The sequence below is a fragment of the Macaca nemestrina genome, chromosome 20 (genome assembly GCF_043159975.1).
Source record: "Macaca nemestrina isolate mMacNem1 chromosome 20, mMacNem.hap1, whole genome shotgun sequence".
Lineage (NCBI taxonomy): Eukaryota > Metazoa > Chordata > Mammalia > Primates > Cercopithecidae > Macaca > Macaca nemestrina.
The window spans coordinates 50,521,210-50,538,343 of NC_092144.1; the positions used below are offsets into that span (position 1 = coordinate 50,521,210).

Genomic DNA, 17,134 nt, shown 5'->3' on the forward strand with positions numbered 1-17,134 from the left:
GGACACTAGGCGCTTCTTGGGGAGTGCACTGTGCCACCAAGTGTTCTTTTTTTTTCTTTAGAGACAGGGTCTTGCTCTGTCACCCAGGCTGGAGTGCAGTGGTGCGATCACGGCTTACTGCAGCCTTGACCTCCCAGGCTCAAGTGATCCTCCCACCTCAGCTTCTCGAGTAGCTGGGACCACAGGTACATGCCACCATGCCCAGCTAACTTTTTTAGCCACTGAGCCTGGCCCACCGAGTGTTCTTGAAGGAGGTTGAGTAAGTTCCACCTCTCACCCAGAGCTATCATAAGAGATAAATGGCCTTTGGGATGATTTGATTCCAAGAGCTATACTAGTGTCTTTTTTCTTAAAACAATATTTTTCTTGTATGTGTAAGTTATTTATGCTTGTTCTAGAAAATTAAGAAGTAAAAAAATTTAAATTTTCATAATGCTATCATCTACAAATAAGGTTCCTTGCAGAGTTTTGGAGGTCATCCGTTCTTTTTAATGTGCTAAGTGCCTGTTTTATGCTCACAAACATTTATCATTGAGATTTCATGGTATAAGCATTATGATGCCCTGCCCTTTTCACTTCACATTATTTTGTGAGCTTTATCCCATCACATGAAAACCCCTCTTTGAACATCATTCTTTTTTTCTCCTTTAAAGATCCTTCAAGGAAATGAACGTCTTTCTTAATGGCCTTACAAACTACTCACCGTTCCCCTCTAGTCGGGCATTTAAGATGCATCTGCGTTTACCAAATTCTAAATGTACTGATTAGATGCAATTCATGTCCTAGTGTGTGCAGCTCTGTTCCTATTTCATACTTCAAGAAAGTTGTACCACTTCTACCCACTCCATGGGGCCAGTCCCAGTACGCAGCCCTGGGCTGTTGGCGGGGAGGGGTCACGTAATCCTGTAAATGGGCTGGGTTTGGTGGCAAACGCCTATAATTCCAGCACTTTGGGAGGCCAAGGAGGGAGGAGGATCCCTTGAGTATAGGAGTTTGAGACCAGTCTGGGCAATATAGGGAGACCCTCATTTCTACCAAAAAAAAAGAGAGAAAAAGATTAGCTGGGTGTGATGGTTTGTGCCTGTAGTTCTAGCTACTCTGGAGGCTGATGTAGAAGGATTGCTTGAGCCTGGGAGTTCAAGGCTGCAGTGAGCTGTGATTGGGCCATTACACGCCAGCCTGGGCAGTAGAGTGAGACCCTGTCTCAAAAAAACAAAATCCTATAAATGTTAATGATGACAGCACTTGGTTTTTTGTTTTTGTTTTTGTTTTTCCCCAAAGTCCTGGGATTATAGGCGTGAGCCACCTGCCTGGCCAGCACTTGACTTAATGCTCACCCTGTCCCAGGCACTGTGCTCAGAGTCTCACAAGCCCGATCTTTTCGAATCCCAAAACCAGTACTGTGAGGTAGATGCTATTATTGCTTCCACTTTGCAGAGGCAGCCACAGCTCAGAGGTCCAGAGTCACACTCAAAACAGTCACCAACAAGGTGAGTGGTGCCACACCACCACGCCGCAACACCTTCTCTGTCTTGATCTTGTAGATTCTGATGATGGTGGGCCTGCCTGCTGCTGGCAAGACCACATGGGCCATCAAACACGCAGCCTCCAACCCTTCCAAGAAGTACAACATCCTGGGTACCAATGCCATCATGGATAAGATGCGGGTAAGGACAGCTACTGGACTCTCCTTACTTACCTCCCACCTACTGAGTGCTGCCGTGCAACTAAAACCACTCACCCCTCACCAATTCCTGCCTGCAGGTGATGGGCCTACGCCGGCAGCGGAACTATGCTGGCCGCTGGGACGTCCTGATCCAGCAGGCCACCCAGTGCCTCAACCGCCTCATCCAGATTGCTGCCCGCAAGAAACGCAACTATATCCTAGATCAGGTACTTAATGATAACCATTGTGTCCTCAGGAAAAGGGAGGGGACCCCTTGCATGCCTGGGAATCTCCCTCGGGTCCCTTTCTTTTTTCCCCATAATGATGATGGACTGCTGTGCTAGTCGGGGGGTCAGACCTTGTCATACATGATGACATGGTCCTGCACACAGCTGAGCCCTGACTAGGATCATGATCTAGGCCTACTTACTACTCAGACTCATCAGCAGCCCCAAAGAACATCACGTAAATACTGTTTAGCAAAATGGAAGGAGTATGGATTTCCGAGCCTGACAGACTGGGGCTTAAATCCCAGCTTGGCTACTACCTAGCTCTGTGCCTTTGGGCAGCTGACTTTATCCTCTGAATCTCCATCTCTTGGTTTATAAAACAGGGATCTCAATAGCATCTGTACACCTAACACAGGACCTGGCACTTAGTAGCTGGTGATTATTGTTAAATACTCTACAGAATAGGTAGAGTAGCTTTCATGCCAACAGCAGTGCTGTAAGGTAAATGCTATTATTGCTTCCATCATATTCTCTTCACAAATACGCATGACTGGCAGGTACATACCTAAGTCATATTTTCTACCTACATTTCAGTTAATGGTGGAGTTCTTAACATCAGGGACCTTGGAAGCTTTGCAATTGAACATAAATATTGTACGCAGGTGCAGGTGTATCTTTTTTACAAAAAAGAAGAAAAAAAAAACCTTAGACAATGTTTTTGTCCCTATCTTTCAGCATTCTCAAAAGGATGAGTGACCCAAAACTCATTAGAGATTCCTGTCTCAGAGTAATGAGTTCGACATGGTTATTTCCTATGCAACGTCATACTTAACATTTGTCCTGAAGGCTTTCACAAGTAACAAAGGGTGTTTCCTTATTTTCTGTATTTGGGGATCTGTGAATGAGCCTCTGTTCCCTTTAGCCTTGCATTTGTGCTTTCTTAAGAACCTATGAGTGAGTAAATATGTAAACTAAGTCACATCCTGCCCTTGTAGCCTTCCTGAAGTGCCTTCCATACGTGTAGGCCTGGGTGCTTGGTGACCATAAGTTTTTTTTTTTTTTTTTTTTTTTTTGAGATGGAGTCTTGCTCTGTCACCCAGGCTGGAGTGCAGTGGCCGGATCTCAGCTCACTGCAAGCTCCGCCTCCCAGGTTTACGCCGTTCTCCTGCCTCAGCCTCCCGAGTAGCTGGGACTACAGGCGCCCGCCACCTCGCCCGGCTAGTTTTTTTGTATTTTTTAGTAGAGACGGGGTTTCACCGAGTTAGCCGGGATCGTCTCTCGATCTCCTGGCCTCGTGATCCGCCCGTCTCGGCCTCCCAAAGTGCTGGGATTACAGGCTTGAGCCACCGCGCCCGGCCTGGTGACCATAAGTTTAAAGGGCTCCTGATAAGAGTGGAGGTGGTGACAGTGTTTGGCTTTGTCAGAATTGTAGTGGGCTTGTTAGAAGGAAATCACCAGGGACCAAGTTGCCTTCACATAGGAATGAGGATCCTGCACAAAACAGTTGAGCACAGGATAGTCTAAAAGCCATCCATGGTTATCCCCCCAGCTCGGCCCCATCAGTATTGTATACAATCAGTGTTCTCTCCGCTTTGAAGATTTGTCTTTTAAACCCTTGGCCTCACTTTGCCTGATCCTCCTTGTCAGGGCATTTTAGAATTTTAGTCTGAATTGACCCCATTTGGACTCATTGTCGTGAAAGGGAGAGCAGTAATACCATTTTAATACTCTGAGGATACATACCTCTTTTGGATACCCCAGCCAGTATTCCTGCCTGTCTTTTTCTTGGTTTGCTGGTTAAATCAGCTATGAAACCCATTTCAAATACGTGGCCCAGGGTAGAATGATTATAGTCTAGAGTGGATCGTCTAACATCTCTGTCCAGGATGCTGAAGTGGGTTTTCTCTGGAAGCCAGGCCCATGACAGCTTTGCACTCTGAAGACCTACTGTCAGCCTTCTTGGCTGCTGCCGGCTTGTTCAGGGACAGGGTCTAGGGCTGTACCGGGTATGCCTGTGGTCTTTGGGGCTACCAGCCTCCTGCTTAAGGGACATGTGGGTCAGGCCAAGTGATCTGGGCCAACAGTGAGACAGAGAACCTAAACTCTGAAGGCTGGGGAGGAGAGTTCTCTGGTTAACCACAGATTGGAGGATTGACTCGGGGCCTGAAGCCATAGGCTACTCAGGCTGAGGGAGGGAGTATAAAGCCAGTGGTTTCACCTGTTTTGGCTTAAACCCGAAAAGTGGGTTCCAGAAAACTCTGGGTATGAGAAAGAGGGAGAGGGAAGTTGTGTGTTTGTGTATAGAAGGTTCAGAGCAGGCCCCTGGCCAATCCTGGCACTTCCATTCCACTAGCTTTGGCAGTGACAGGTAAGTTGATGATGCATAGCTGTCTCCTGGGCTAGGTGGAATTTCCAAAGGGGAAACCCATACTACAGGCAAAGTCCCTGCAGTTCCTGGATCTCAGCCCAGAACCATCTTTTGCCTCCACTAGTTTTTCCTGAGTGGTCAGACCTCCCCACATTTGGCTCTTCCGGCCTCATGTTATGTAGGTTGGCCTCAGAAATGCTCATCCTTGAGAGGGAAGGAGAGGTTGTCCGCAGAAACCAGGTGGGCCCCGTGTAAGCCAGGATTCTAGAGTCTGGCCAGGACTCTAACGCCTACCCTGGGATGTATGTTATTGGGCACAAACTCTCAGGTATATGGGGGCTTTGACCTACATTCTGTGATAACCTGAGTAGCCTCTTCAGGTCATGTGGGCATCACAGCTGTGGAACATCAGAGGAGAAAAAAGAGGTGGACCAGAGAGGAAACTGAGGCCTCTACAGAGGACTGTAGGACTGCTAAGTCATACACTCAGTATGCTGATAGATCACAGCCCTGCTGACTTCCCAAACAGCCATAGTCTAGAATGGTTGGGGCCATGGTGGGAATTTGGGGAAGCTTTCTGGAGGTGGAATGTCTGGGTCAGGGCACAGAGGATGATTAAAAGAGTTGGGGCTTTGTTCTGAGGAGAGTGGGGAGTCATGGTTAGGTTTTCATCCGGAGGAATATGGATAAATTTGCCTGGCTAGTAAAAGACTGCAGAGGAGAGAGAAAGGGGGAAGGCCACATTACTTCAGGTGGCTCTTTGGGGTCCTCTGTTGGAGGTGGGAAGCCTCTGGAATGAGATGCTTTCTGGCCTTGTCCCAGAGGGCCTCAAAATGGAGTACAGAACAGGAACTGACTGGCCTGCTCTGAGGCAAACAAGTTGCCCTTCTGGAGGCTTCTGGGGAGCCTCCGCAGGGCCATGTTGCCCAAACCCACCCCAGAGTAGGGCACTGTTGCCTAGGAGTTCCATTAGAGGGCTCTAGCAGCCCAGAGCCAGGCCAGGCATCAGTTAGAATCAGGGCTGGATGGGTTGACATCACAGTCAGAACATGTCATTCTAGTCCTCATTTGCATCCTGGTCAGCAGGTGCCACACTTTTGCCTGAAACAGAAACCCAGGGCTAGAACAGTATCCCACAGTAACCTGCGTCTTACTTGCAGGCCTTGGAAAAGGGATGTTTCTTTCCTTCATCCCTAGAGCCTGAAGCCCATTCTATTTTTCATACTCTAGCCAGTTCTTTTCCTATAAATGTGGTTCTTTTGACTGGAATTCACCTCACTCCGAGTCCAAAGCAAATCTTTACTCATCATGGCCTTCACTTTGCTCCTCAGATCTAGCTAGGTTTCTCCTGCTGCCAGTATGACCCTGGTGAGCTGTGACAAGTGAGAGTAGACAGGGACAGTGGGGCTTGAGAGAGCCTGGGCTGTTACGTCATCACTCGTACCTGCTGTGTTCCCTCCTCTCTCCCTCAGACTGTTACACACCAAAACTCCCCATATAGTTTCTCTGAGAAACCTAACTGTTGTCCCTTAGTCTATGTCACAGGGGCCAGGGAACACAGCCAGCCACATTTTCTCTCAGAATCAACATCTTCAAGCAGGGTGGGACTGGGAGAAGCAGGAGCTAGGCAGAGGGAACGAAAGCAACTGGAAAAGCTGACCTAGCTGTTGTGCTGGTCTCATAGCAACAGCCGCCAGCAGCCCCCAGCGACCACAGAAGTGCTGGGCTGGTCCAGGGGCTGTGACCTCACTGTGTTTGCTGTGGCAACAGCCACCAGCAGCTAATTCCCTTTCCTCCAGGAAAGCCAAGTATTTGCATTTCTGCTGGTGTGGTTTAGATACTCTTCTTCCCTTCCCTAAGCCAAGGAGTAAGTGGAGGGAGGCGCAGTCTTAAAAATCATTGCTGAGGATTCTCAGCACCTCAATTCCGAAGTGCCTGAGAAGCCATCTCTCAGAGTCTGCCCACTTCCAAGGACAAAGGCCAGCTATTTATGAGTCCAATCTGCTCCGCCTCCATTCCTCCCATCCCATGAAGCTGCAGGGACTAGCCGTCTTGGCAGAATTGCTTCTCTTCTCTGTCTCCTCATCAGGGCATTGACAGGGCGGTTGTACCACATGGAAGACCTCAGGACGTGTCACTCCATGCCCTGGCAGTTCAGAGGAATCAAAGTAGGATCACTTAGGAGCAAACAAAACAAAACAAAACAAAAGGCAGAATGGTCTGGGGTCATATTCACCCTGGCACCTACCTATGGTGGGCTTTTGTGTCAGAAGAAAATTATATTTAGCTGAGGAAGCCAAACTCTTTCTTCCTGTGACCAGATGCCACGTTCTGCTTTGCTTTTAGGAATGGAGTCAAAGAAGAGTAGCGGGGAAGGGGGACTTAACTTTTCCTCTGTAACATGATGTTCCTTTTCAAACCATTTGTGGCCCAAGGGCTCTTTGTGGGCCAGTGTCCAAGACCCCAAGAACAAGTATGTGTGTGCCTGTCACCCACATGACTGCCCACAGCCTCCTTCATGGGGGTAGGGACACTTTGCCTGGGGGACAGGGAAGAACATTTTTTCCTGGCGCATGGTTCAGGGCCAGAGGATCTGGTTAGTTTAAGCAGCTGCACCCGTGGCCCAGAACTTCCAACAGATCTGTGCTGGAGTCCCTGGCCCCTGGCTAATCCACATCTAGCACCCTGTTCCTATGTCTTAGAAGAGGATCTCTTGTAACCTTGTTTTTTCCTCAAGCTTCAATTTTCCTTGGTACTTTCCACTGAGAAGCCTCTCCTGGATAGTCGGTCTATAGGCCTTATTTTCAGATCCACTCTGGGTGTTGACTTGTTTCACTGCCCACCCCCCTTGGCACTTGCCAGAGATTTTTACATCTGCAAATCCTCTCCAGAGCCAGGACGAGGGTGATGATCCTTGTCTTTCAGATGAGGAAATTTGAGACTCAGGCTACTTGAGGCCTTGTCTGGAGTCTCACAAATAGTAAAGGGCACAGCGGGGATTTCAAGCCCAAGTTTCTTCCCCAAAGCCTGTGTTCTTTCCACCCTGTCTCACTGTCCCTGTCTTTCTGCTTGGGAGATCACTATAAGCGTAACCTTTTCTTTGGTCTGAGTTGCTTCAAGTCAACATGACAGTATAAATATCTACCCAGTGATGACTACATCAGTGGCAGCTCACAGTTGTGGAGTGTTGGCTGTGAGCCAGGGCCTGGGCTTAGATGAGGTCTTTTACTCACATGGACTCATTCAGTCTTCACAGCAACCATAAGACATCCATGCCGTTTTCCCTTTTCAGAGCTTGATTTTACAGAGGCTGAGGCTGGGCCATCCCAGTGCACTGCCTTCCTCCCCATCAAGGTGTCTCCCGCCCTGGAGGCCACCTGTGTCCCCCTACTTGGGTAGTTTCTTGCACTTTGTCAGTTGCTTTATGGACATTCTCTTACTCAGTTCTTGCCAGCCCAGGAAGGGAGGCTTTTCAACACCGTATTACAGATGAGGCAACCGTAAGGACTGGCCAAGGTGCGTTAGTAGCCACACCAGGACTTGACCCTAGACTCTTTGCACCCAACTAGGCCGTATCTTCAGAATACATTTCTTTTGTTGTTCATTTGTACGTGCCCCTTTACAGACTGTTTTCCCCATCTGTAGCTTCTTTCTTGGGTGTCTGTTAGAGCCACTAAAAAATTGTCTAGGCCGGGCGCGGTGGCTCAAGCCTGTAATCCCAGCACTTTGGGAGGCCGAGACGGGCAGATCACGAGGTCAGGAGATCGAGACCATCCTGGCTAACACGGTGAAACCCCGTCTCTACTAAGAAATACAAAAAACTAGCCGGGCGAGGTGGCGGGTGCCTGTAGTCCCAGCTACTCGGGAGGCTGAGGCCGGAGAATGGCGTAAACCCAGGAGACGGAGCTTGCAGTGAGCTGAGATCCGGCCACTGCACTCCAGCCTGGGCTACAGAGCAAGACTCCGTCTCAAAAAAAAAAAAAAAAAAAATTGTCTAAATGCAGTTAAAAACTCCTTACTCCGTTTCTGCTGAGTTCCCGAGTTTCCATAGGGAGGGTACCTGTATAGATGCCTGGGTCTCACTTCTAGAGGTTCAGGCTCAGGAAGTCTCAAATGAAGTTTGGGCTGCTCACTTTTTAAGTAGTGTCCACATGATTCAAGTATACAGGCTGAGTCTATGGAACCCTGAGTCCAACAGAGGTAGACCCCATTCCCAAAGGGCCCAACATGAAGGAGGTATTCAGTAAATGGAAGCTGATGTTGTTGCTGCTCTCAACCACATATGTGCTAGAGCACCGCTCTGCCAGCACCAGCCCAGGACACACCTGCCATCACTTAGAGGAAGAGAAGGAAACATTAGGAGCAAAACTGCACTTGTGAGAAGCAGAGACTCCTGACCTGTCGAGTTTGCTGGTTAGAAGCTTGTGGGTGAGGCTGATGTTTCAGAGAAGGACTGAGGGAATAAAAGTACCAATGTTAATGAGAACAAACTACAAAACTGTCCAAAGGAGCTGGTTAATTAGCAGCATAGCTAATCTATAGGTATTATACAGCCATTAAAAAAGAATACTGCACAGAAAAACTTTAGAGAAAGTTTCATGTTACATGAAAAAGAGCCTTAGGAGGATGTGCATAATACAATTCTTTTTGTGTAAAATCACACAGATACTTCTAAAAGCGCACAGAAGAAATTCATTCTTCATTCTGTCTGGGAAGTAGGGCTGGCACTAAGGGAATGCAGGGGTTTTTCCTCTAAACTTTATGCCTTATACTGTGAATTTTTTACCAAGAGTATGTATTAACTTTTAGAATAGGGGAAAGAAATTGTAAGGCCCAGTACCAAGAACAAATAGGATTAAAAAGCAAAGTCCCAACCATTAGGAGTCCTTTGCCCTGTGCCTGTCTGCAGCCACTTACCTAAGTCAATTCATTTGCTGAGGGTGACTCAGGAATCTTCAAAGTAAAGAAGAGCTGTTTCCTGAGTTTCTCTGCTTACAAGGAGCACTAATATCCTTTTCTCAGTCCCTGGCCTACATAATACCCCTCAGAGGAAAAAACCAACTCTTAATGTACCATCTCTTGCCTCTTCTGTTACCTTACCTTAGACAAATGTTTATGGGTCAGCCCAGAGACGAAAAATGAGACCATTTGAAGGCTTCCAGCGCAAAGCCATTGTGATTTGTCCCACTGACGAGGACCTGAAAGACCGAACAATAAAGCGAACCGACGAGGAAGGGAAGGATGTCCCAGATCATGCGGTCTTAGAAATGAAAGGTAGGAAATGAGTGCTTCCCAGAGGAACATCACTGCAGGGTCCTGGAGAGAAGAAGCTCTTTACTCAGTTTGCCCTTCCCTGGCTCCCTAATGATTTCTTTTTTGATCTTATTCTTTCTTTGCTTCTACTTTGTCCCTTCCTTGTCTACCACAGCTGTGAATGGAAAAGCTACCCATTTCTCTTGTGTGGGGGTTTTGTTTTGTTTTGTTTGGTTTGGTTTTTTTTTTTTTGAGACGGAGTCTTGCTCTGTCGCCCAGACTGGAGTGCAGTGGCGCGATCTCGGCTCACTGCAACCTCCACCTCCTGGGTTCACGCCATTCTCCTGCCTCAGCCTCCCAAGTAGCTGGGACTACAGGCTCCTGCCACCTCGCCCGGCTAATTTTTTGTATTGATGGGACGGGGTTTCACCATGTTAGCCAGGATGGTCTCGATCTCCTGACCTCATGATCCGCCCACCTCGGCCTCCCAAAGTGCTGGGATTACAGGCTTGAGCCACCGCGCCCGGCCTTGTGTCGGGGTTTTCAGGTGGGATGGGACTGGGGGCAGCATGAGGGAAAGGATGTATGCGAGCTAAAGCTGAAAGTCCTGCGTGCTCACCCTGCCTCTGGCCCCAGATGGGCTGACTGTGGGCAAGCCTCAGTTTGTTTCTCAGTAAAAATAGGGATGGTGATGCCATCCATCTGACCCATTCCCTGGGGTGAGGCCTGAGGGAGCTCAGCACTGTGGCTAGGTGGGTCTTAGCCACCTCTTCAGAAAAGGGAGGAGTCTTTGTTAGCCCCTGACAGCAGGCTGAGGAGTTGGGGCTTTTTCTACCTCTTTCTCTCTCTCTTTTCTCTCTCTTTCTCTTTTTTTTTTTTGGAGATAGAGTCTTGCCCTGTCACCTAGCCTGGAGTATAGTGGTACGATCTTGGCTCACTGCAATCTCCGCCTCCGGAGTTCAACCAATTCTCCTGCCTCAACCTCCTGAGTAGCTGGTACTACAGGTGCCCGCCACCATGCCTGGCTAATTTTTGTATTTGTTTAGTAGAGACAGGGTTTTGCCCTGTTGGCCAGGCTGGTCTCGAACTCCTCACCTCAGGTGATCCACCCGCCTCGGCCTCCCAAAGTGCTGGGATTACAGGCGTGAGCCACCGCGCCGGCCCTTCTGTCTGCCTCTTTCTTATTCACTACTCCAGTTTTCTTCACCTTCTCCCTTCTGGAAGGCCACTCTTCTGGGTGAGGGGACCAGACTTCAGAAGGTACTGACCTCTTCTTCTTGTTCCCTCTGGGGCGCTCCCTTCCTCCTAGCCAACTTCACGTTGCCAGATGTTGGGGACTTCCTGGATGAGGTTCTATTCATTGAGCTGCAGCGGGAGGAAGCAGACAAGCTCGTGAGGCAGTACAACGAGGAAGGCCGCAAGGCTGGGCCACCCCCTGAAAAGCGCTTTGACAACCGAGGTGGTGGTGGCTTCCGGGGCCGCGGGGGTGGCGGTGGCTTCCAGCGCTATGACAACCGAGGACCCCCTGGAGGCAACCGTGGCGGCTTCCAGAACCGAGGGGGAGGCAGCGGTGGAGGAGGCAACTACCGAGGAGGTGAGACATCTCACACACAGCACTCTCCACTTTCTGTTCCCAGGTTGGGGCTGGGCTTCAACTGCTTATTGAATCAGCAACTGAAGTTTTCTGAGCTCCAGCTGTGAGTTAAACTCTGGTAGAAAACTGAAACAAGTCAGACACGGAGACCTCAGAAACGCTCCCACTGTCCCACTCCCCGGACATTGCTTATGAAGCCCTTTGCCCATTTGCATATCACAGTGCACATTCTGTCACGTTGCTGTCATTTTTGTGAACCTTCCCCCATCTGACTATGAGCTCCTTAGAAATAGGGTCTAGATCAAAATCTATTAGAAATGGGGGCTACATCTTTGGCCAAGTCTGAAAAGGACTAGATGTGACTCGTTCATGGATGTCCCCAGTGCTTAGCTTCCTCTCTTTTTTTCTTTTTTTTGAGATGGAGTTTTGCTCTTGTTGCCCAGGCTGGAGTGCAATGGCGTGATCTCGGCTCAGTGCAACCTCTGCTTCCCGGGTTCAAGCAATTCTCCCACCTCAGCCTCCCGAGTAACTGGGATTATCGACAAGCACCGCCATGCCCGGCTACTTTTGTATTTTTAGTAGAGATGGAGTTTCTCCGTGTTGGTCAGGCTGGTCTTGAACTCCTGACCTCAGGTGATCCACCCGTCTCAGCCTCCCAGAGTGCTGGGATTACAGGCCTGAGCCACTGCGCCCTGCCAGCTTCATCTCCTTGAGCATCTCCTTCCTGCATATTCAACAGCTATTGAGATGCTGGGATACAGAAACCCAAGACTGCCCTGGTCTCTGCCTCACCAATCTCGCAGTCCAGTGGATGAGACAAACCTGTCTTAAGGGCTGGGACGGGAGTATGCCCGGGGGTCTAGAGAATCCCAGAGGACATGCTTTGTTTGTTCACCTTGAGTTCTTGGCTCTGTGCCTGGCCATGCCAGCTCATAGTAGTCACCAAGACAGCCCAGTTCCCTGGGGTTGCAATTTGGGAATGATGGCGCCTTTCATCTGGATTTCTCCAATGCAGGTTTCAACCGCAGCGGAGGTGGTGTCTATAGCCAGAACCGCTGGGGTAACAACAACCGGGATAACAACAACTCCAACAACAGAGGCAGCTACAACCGGGCTCCCCAGCAACAACCGCCACCACAGCAGCCTCCGCCACCACAGCCGCCACCCCAGCAGCCACCACCACCACCCAGCTACAGCCCTGCTCGGAACCCCCCAGGGGCCAGCACCTACAACAAGAACAGCAACATCCCTGGCTCAAGCGCCAATACCAGCACCCCCACCGTCAGCAGCTACAGCCCTCCACAGGTGAGAGAACGGGTGTATGTTTGTATGTAGGAATCGCATGTGTGCTCTTGAACCTGAGCAAGTTAAGTGGAGGCGGATCTGGGGAAATCAACACATGCCTCAGCTACTGGTCTTCAGTCTTACCTCTAGCCTGCCCTTCTTTCTCCCTGGCCGTGATCTTGACTCAGATGGACGCTACATATTCCCAGATCCCCTCCAAACCCAGGAGTAAATGGAGACCTTCCCAGAACCTGTTCTTCTCCCACCACCCTCAAGGGGATGGGTTATAAGCACTGATCCCTCCAGCAAGTACATTATTCTTGGCTGTGTCAGTAACCTCACTGAATCCCCAAGAAAGCACTTGACTGGAGTCACCCTTGCCCAGGCTGGCTGACCTCTTTGTCTTTTGGACATAATAACCAGGGCTCTAAGGTTGCTGAGGACTTGCCCTCTGCACAGAGAGCTTCAGTCCTGAGCAGCTCCAGGCTCAGTTCCCGTTCTTGGAAAGCCAGTGCCCTGGCTCTGGTATGCACAGCCTCCTGTAAACCAGAAAGGTCTTCAGTTATTTCACAGCCATTTCCTGAGCACTTTCCTCATGCCAGGCCTGGAATCAGCTGCCCAGAGACCAATGGATGGTTCCCAGGCCCAATCTAACTAGAATATTCTAACTAGAATATTTCCTAGAACGAGTTGGGTGGGCACAGATCCAAACCCCAGCCTCACAACATCCTGTTTCTGTGAGCTTAGACATATAGCTTCCCATCTCTGGGCCTCGTTTTCCTCATAAAGGTGTTAGTAAAACTCACTTCCGGCCGGGCGCGGTGGCTCATGCCTGTAATCCCAGCACTTTGGGAGGCCGAGACGGGCGGATCACGAGGTCAGGAGATGGAGACCATCCTGGCTAACACGGTGAAACCCCGTCTCTACTAAAAAATAAAAAAAAAAAAACTAGCCGGGCAAGGTGGCGGGCGCCTGTAGTCCCAGCTACTTGGGAGGCTGAGGCAGGAGAATGGCGTGAACCCGGGAGGCGGAGCTTGCAGTGAGCTGAGATCCGGCCACTGCACTCCAGCCTGGGTGACAGAGCGAGACTCCGTCTCAAAAAAAAAAAAAAAAAAAACAACTCACTTCCAAGGTTTGTTGTGAGGAATGGGTGGCACTCTAGCTTTGGGACTAGGCAAACCTGGGGTCAGGTCCTTTTTGCTGTGTGACCTTCGCCCAGAAATTTCATCATCTTGAGCCTCAGTTTCTTTCTCTTTAAAACAGGGCTAGTGGGATCTACCCCCAGATTCTATATGGAGACCAAACGACTTAATGATCCAACCTGTACTTGGGAAGCACTTAGTAAATTGCCATTACTATTTCTCAGCAGATCTTCCAGTAACAACTACCGCCACCTGTTGAGTGCCCAGTGGTTTATACACACAAGCTTATTGGATACTCAGGGCAAGCTGAAGGGGTTGTTCTTGTTCTATTGTGATTCTCATTTTATAAAAAAGAAAACTGGGATTTCAAGAAGTGCCGTGTACCTTGCTCCCTGGGGGTCTCAGAGCTGGGGTTAGAGTCCAGATCACAGCCCTGGGGCTTGCCCTTCATCCTGCCCTGCCGTGGCATGGAGCTGACTCTCCTCCTTCTCAGCCCCACAAACAATGTCCACCAGGCAAGGGAAGGGCCCCTGTGGGCCAACCACTTACAAAGGCCCTTTTTCCATCCCAGCATTTCACATCTGCAGATTTCCTCTATTTCACAGAGCTTTGGCTTTTTTCCCTCCACTTTCCAGCCGAGTTACAGCCAGCCACCCTACAACCAGGGAGGTTACAGCCAGGGCTACACAGCCCCACCGCCTCCACCTCCACCACCACCTGCCTACAACTATGGGAGCTACGGCGGTTACAACCCAGCTCCCTATACCCCACCGCCACCCCCCACCGCACAGACCTACCCTCAGCCCAGCTATAACCAGTATCAGCAGGTAGGTGCCAGACCGGGGGCCAACTGGATGGAGAGGCTTCCATGGGCCCCTCCTGGGTGTGTATTCCCAGACTCAAGTGCCTGGTTATCCCTAAAAAGACAGCCTGCTGGCCTTGGCCTGGCATTCATTTGGTGCAGCCATTCCATTTGGTCAACACTTCTGCACTGGTTGCTAGGTAATTGGTATCCTAGCCCCCTCCGCAGTCCAGCGAGCAAAGGGGAAGGGCTGGCCTAAGTAGCAGTGGCCTCAGAGTCCTCTTTCAGCACCATAGCCAGGGGGCTCCAAATCCTGCTGCAGGTTGGTGCCCAGGCCCCCATACGTGTTACTAAATCTTTTGACTATGATATCTAGCTATACCCAAAAGGCACTGGGTTGATAAGCTGAGACCTGGGCTTCAGTCCCTAACTGCCTACCTGTGTGGCATCAGGTCTTCCCGAGGTGCCTTGATTTCTCTGCCAGGGGACCCGTGTTCAACTGTTGTCACTGCACCTGTCTCTGCCCTAGAGGAGAGTGGGCTGGTGGGGAGGCTAAATGTGGGTTAGATGCAGGACAACTTGGTGTTCTTGGTTTCTTTCCCCAGTATGCCCAGCAGTGGAACCAGTACTATCAGAACCAGGGCCAGTGGCCGCCATACTACGGGAACTACGACTATGGGAGCTACTCCGGGAACACACAGGGTGGCACAAGCACACAGTAGCCAGTGTGACCCAGAGGCTCCCAGAGGCCCCTGCCGGCTTCCTCCACCAGCGCCTGCCTCTGCCCCTCCTCTGCCCCCGCCAGATCCCGTGGTGCTGGGGATGGGGTCATCCCAGGGCTGCCTCCCTCCAGCCCACTGCCTCCCCTCCGAGGGGCTTCCTTCGCCTCCATAGGGCCAGGCATTTTTCTCTGGATTCAAACAGGCAACAATGACCTTTTATTTTCTGTTTGTCCCCACCTCCCCAACCTTCCACTTCCTGTTCTTCCTACCTTCTTCCTTTTTGACTAAATAATCCCCGCCTCCCTTGGTCATACAGTGAGGCTACAGTGACTGAGGGGAGAATCCCTTCCTGTTCACTCTCCCAACCCTGCTCCAACCCCTCAGCTTCCCAGACCCTCATGCAGTTGGTTGTAAATTCTCCCAGGAGCTGTTTTACTGTCTACTTTTCAGGATTAAAAAAAAAAATCAAAACTTTAAAAAAAAAAAAAAAAAGTTTAAAAAGCAAAATGGGGAGGGAGGAAGCAGTGACATATTTTTTTGGTAATTATGCGCTTTTTTTTAATTTTTAGAATTTGTCTGTTTTTACTGTGGGTCGGCTGTTGATATTTCATCAAGATAAGCATTTCTTTCCTGAGTTCAGGTGACTGAGGAAGAGCCACAAAACAAAACACAACAAAACCAAACCACAGAATCATCTTTAACCCGACTTTTTATACGATGCCCCAGTTCCCCATAACTTTGCACACAAGCTTCTGTGTTCAGTTGAATTGTAACTGCTTTTTGTATTTGGAGAGAGTGTGACTATTGAACTTGAAACCTTTTATTCCGGGCGTCTTGGTAGTTTCTGGTGGGATTCAGTGGGTGAGAGGGAAGGAGGGGAGGTTGGGGGGCTCCTTCCCTTCAGAACTTGAAGTTTCTCCCACTGCCTCCTCTCCAGTGGTCTCCCAGGTGCCAGACCCAAAAGCTTTTCCTACAGTGATACCCTTTATTTTTACTTCCCCTTGACTCATATGTTTTAACATGATTTTAACAAACTGCACTTATTAAGAAATGTGTTTGCCCTGTTTTGTTTGGTTTCGTTTTGTTTTCTTTGAATAAATGACATAGCACCTCCTAGCAGGAAGGAAGCAGGGCTAAAACCCTGAAGTGTTAACTGCAGTTGGCCGTTAATTGGGGTGGGGGCCTTTTAAAGGGAAATTATTTACTCATTCATTAAACCAACTTACTGAGGGATTCATACGCTTGGCCCCAATTTTGGTGCCAAAAATGCACACTTAAACAAGGGTCCCTGGTTTACAATCATCTGGTTCATTTTTAAAGTGCTTTTCTGGTTCTCTACTTCTCACGGTCTAAAATCCCTCCAGGAGTTTTTGAGTAAAGGATGTGGAACAGGCCTGTAGGTGGAGGGATGGGTGGGACTGATGGGGCAGAGACCAGGGCTGGTTTGTTCAGGATCATCACTGGGCATCCACAGACCACCTGCCTCAGAGCTGGCCTGTGTGCAGCACGGAGGACAGTTACTGCCTGTTCTGTGGTTGGGGCTCATGAGGATTCCAGGAGCTTCATGTTTCAGCCAGTGTGTGTGAGCCACCTGCTGTGTTCTTCAGCTGCCCTGGACAGTGCTGGGGACACAGTATGGCCACAGCAGTCCTGGACCCTGTTCTCACAGAGCTCCCACTCCAGAGAGAACAAAGACCTGCCAGCACGAAGTGGTCAGCTGTGAGAGCCTGGGCTGGTGTGCAGGGAGGGCTTCCTGGAGCAGTGAGCCAGGGTAAAAGACTCCAGATTGCATCCCTATGGCCCATCGTCCTCCTTCCTTAGCAACCTTACGTCTTCATTCCCTCAGTACATGCTGTGTTCCTGGCTCCTTGTGGGAGACAATGCTGGGCCACAGGAGAAGCCAATTCAGCCCCAATCTTCCCTGGTGGGAGCTCAGAGCCTTGTGAAGGGGAGATGGACAACAAAAACAAGGGAGGGAAGCTGACTAGTCTCAGAATCTCGGGTAGGGCATCAGAACGAGAGAAGGAACCAAGGTTGGTGGCTAAAAGGACCCTAGAGTGCCCCAGAGAGGAG

At 49.8% G+C, this 17,134-nt stretch overlaps 1 protein-coding gene across 7 annotated transcripts in view; it reads left to right on the forward strand.

Moving 5' to 3' along the window:
- The window catches only part of LOC105495303 (heterogeneous nuclear ribonucleoprotein U like 1), a 47,075-nt gene extending 30,947 nt beyond the window's left edge, over positions 1–16,128 (forward strand). For 4 of the 7 annotated variants that reach the window (XM_011764679.3, XM_011764676.3, XM_011764678.3 and 1 more), the window contains exons 9-15: positions 1,545–1,667; positions 1,765–1,893; positions 9,370–9,538; positions 10,827–11,111; positions 12,127–12,416; positions 14,143–14,364; positions 14,945–16,128. In XM_011764679.3, coding sequence (XP_011762981.2) covers positions 1,545–1,667; positions 1,765–1,893; positions 9,370–9,538; positions 10,827–11,111; positions 12,127–12,416; positions 14,143–14,364; positions 14,945–15,061 — 1,335 coding nt within the window. In that variant the 3' untranslated portion in view covers positions 15,062–16,128. The remainder of the gene's footprint in view (positions 1–1,544; positions 1,668–1,764; positions 1,894–9,369; positions 9,539–10,826; positions 11,112–12,126; positions 12,417–14,142; positions 14,365–14,944) is intronic. The other 3 variants (XM_011764682.3, XM_011764677.3, XM_011764681.3) reach the window with 1 other exon arrangement.
- The last annotated feature ends 1,006 nt before the right edge of the window (positions 16,129–17,134 follow it).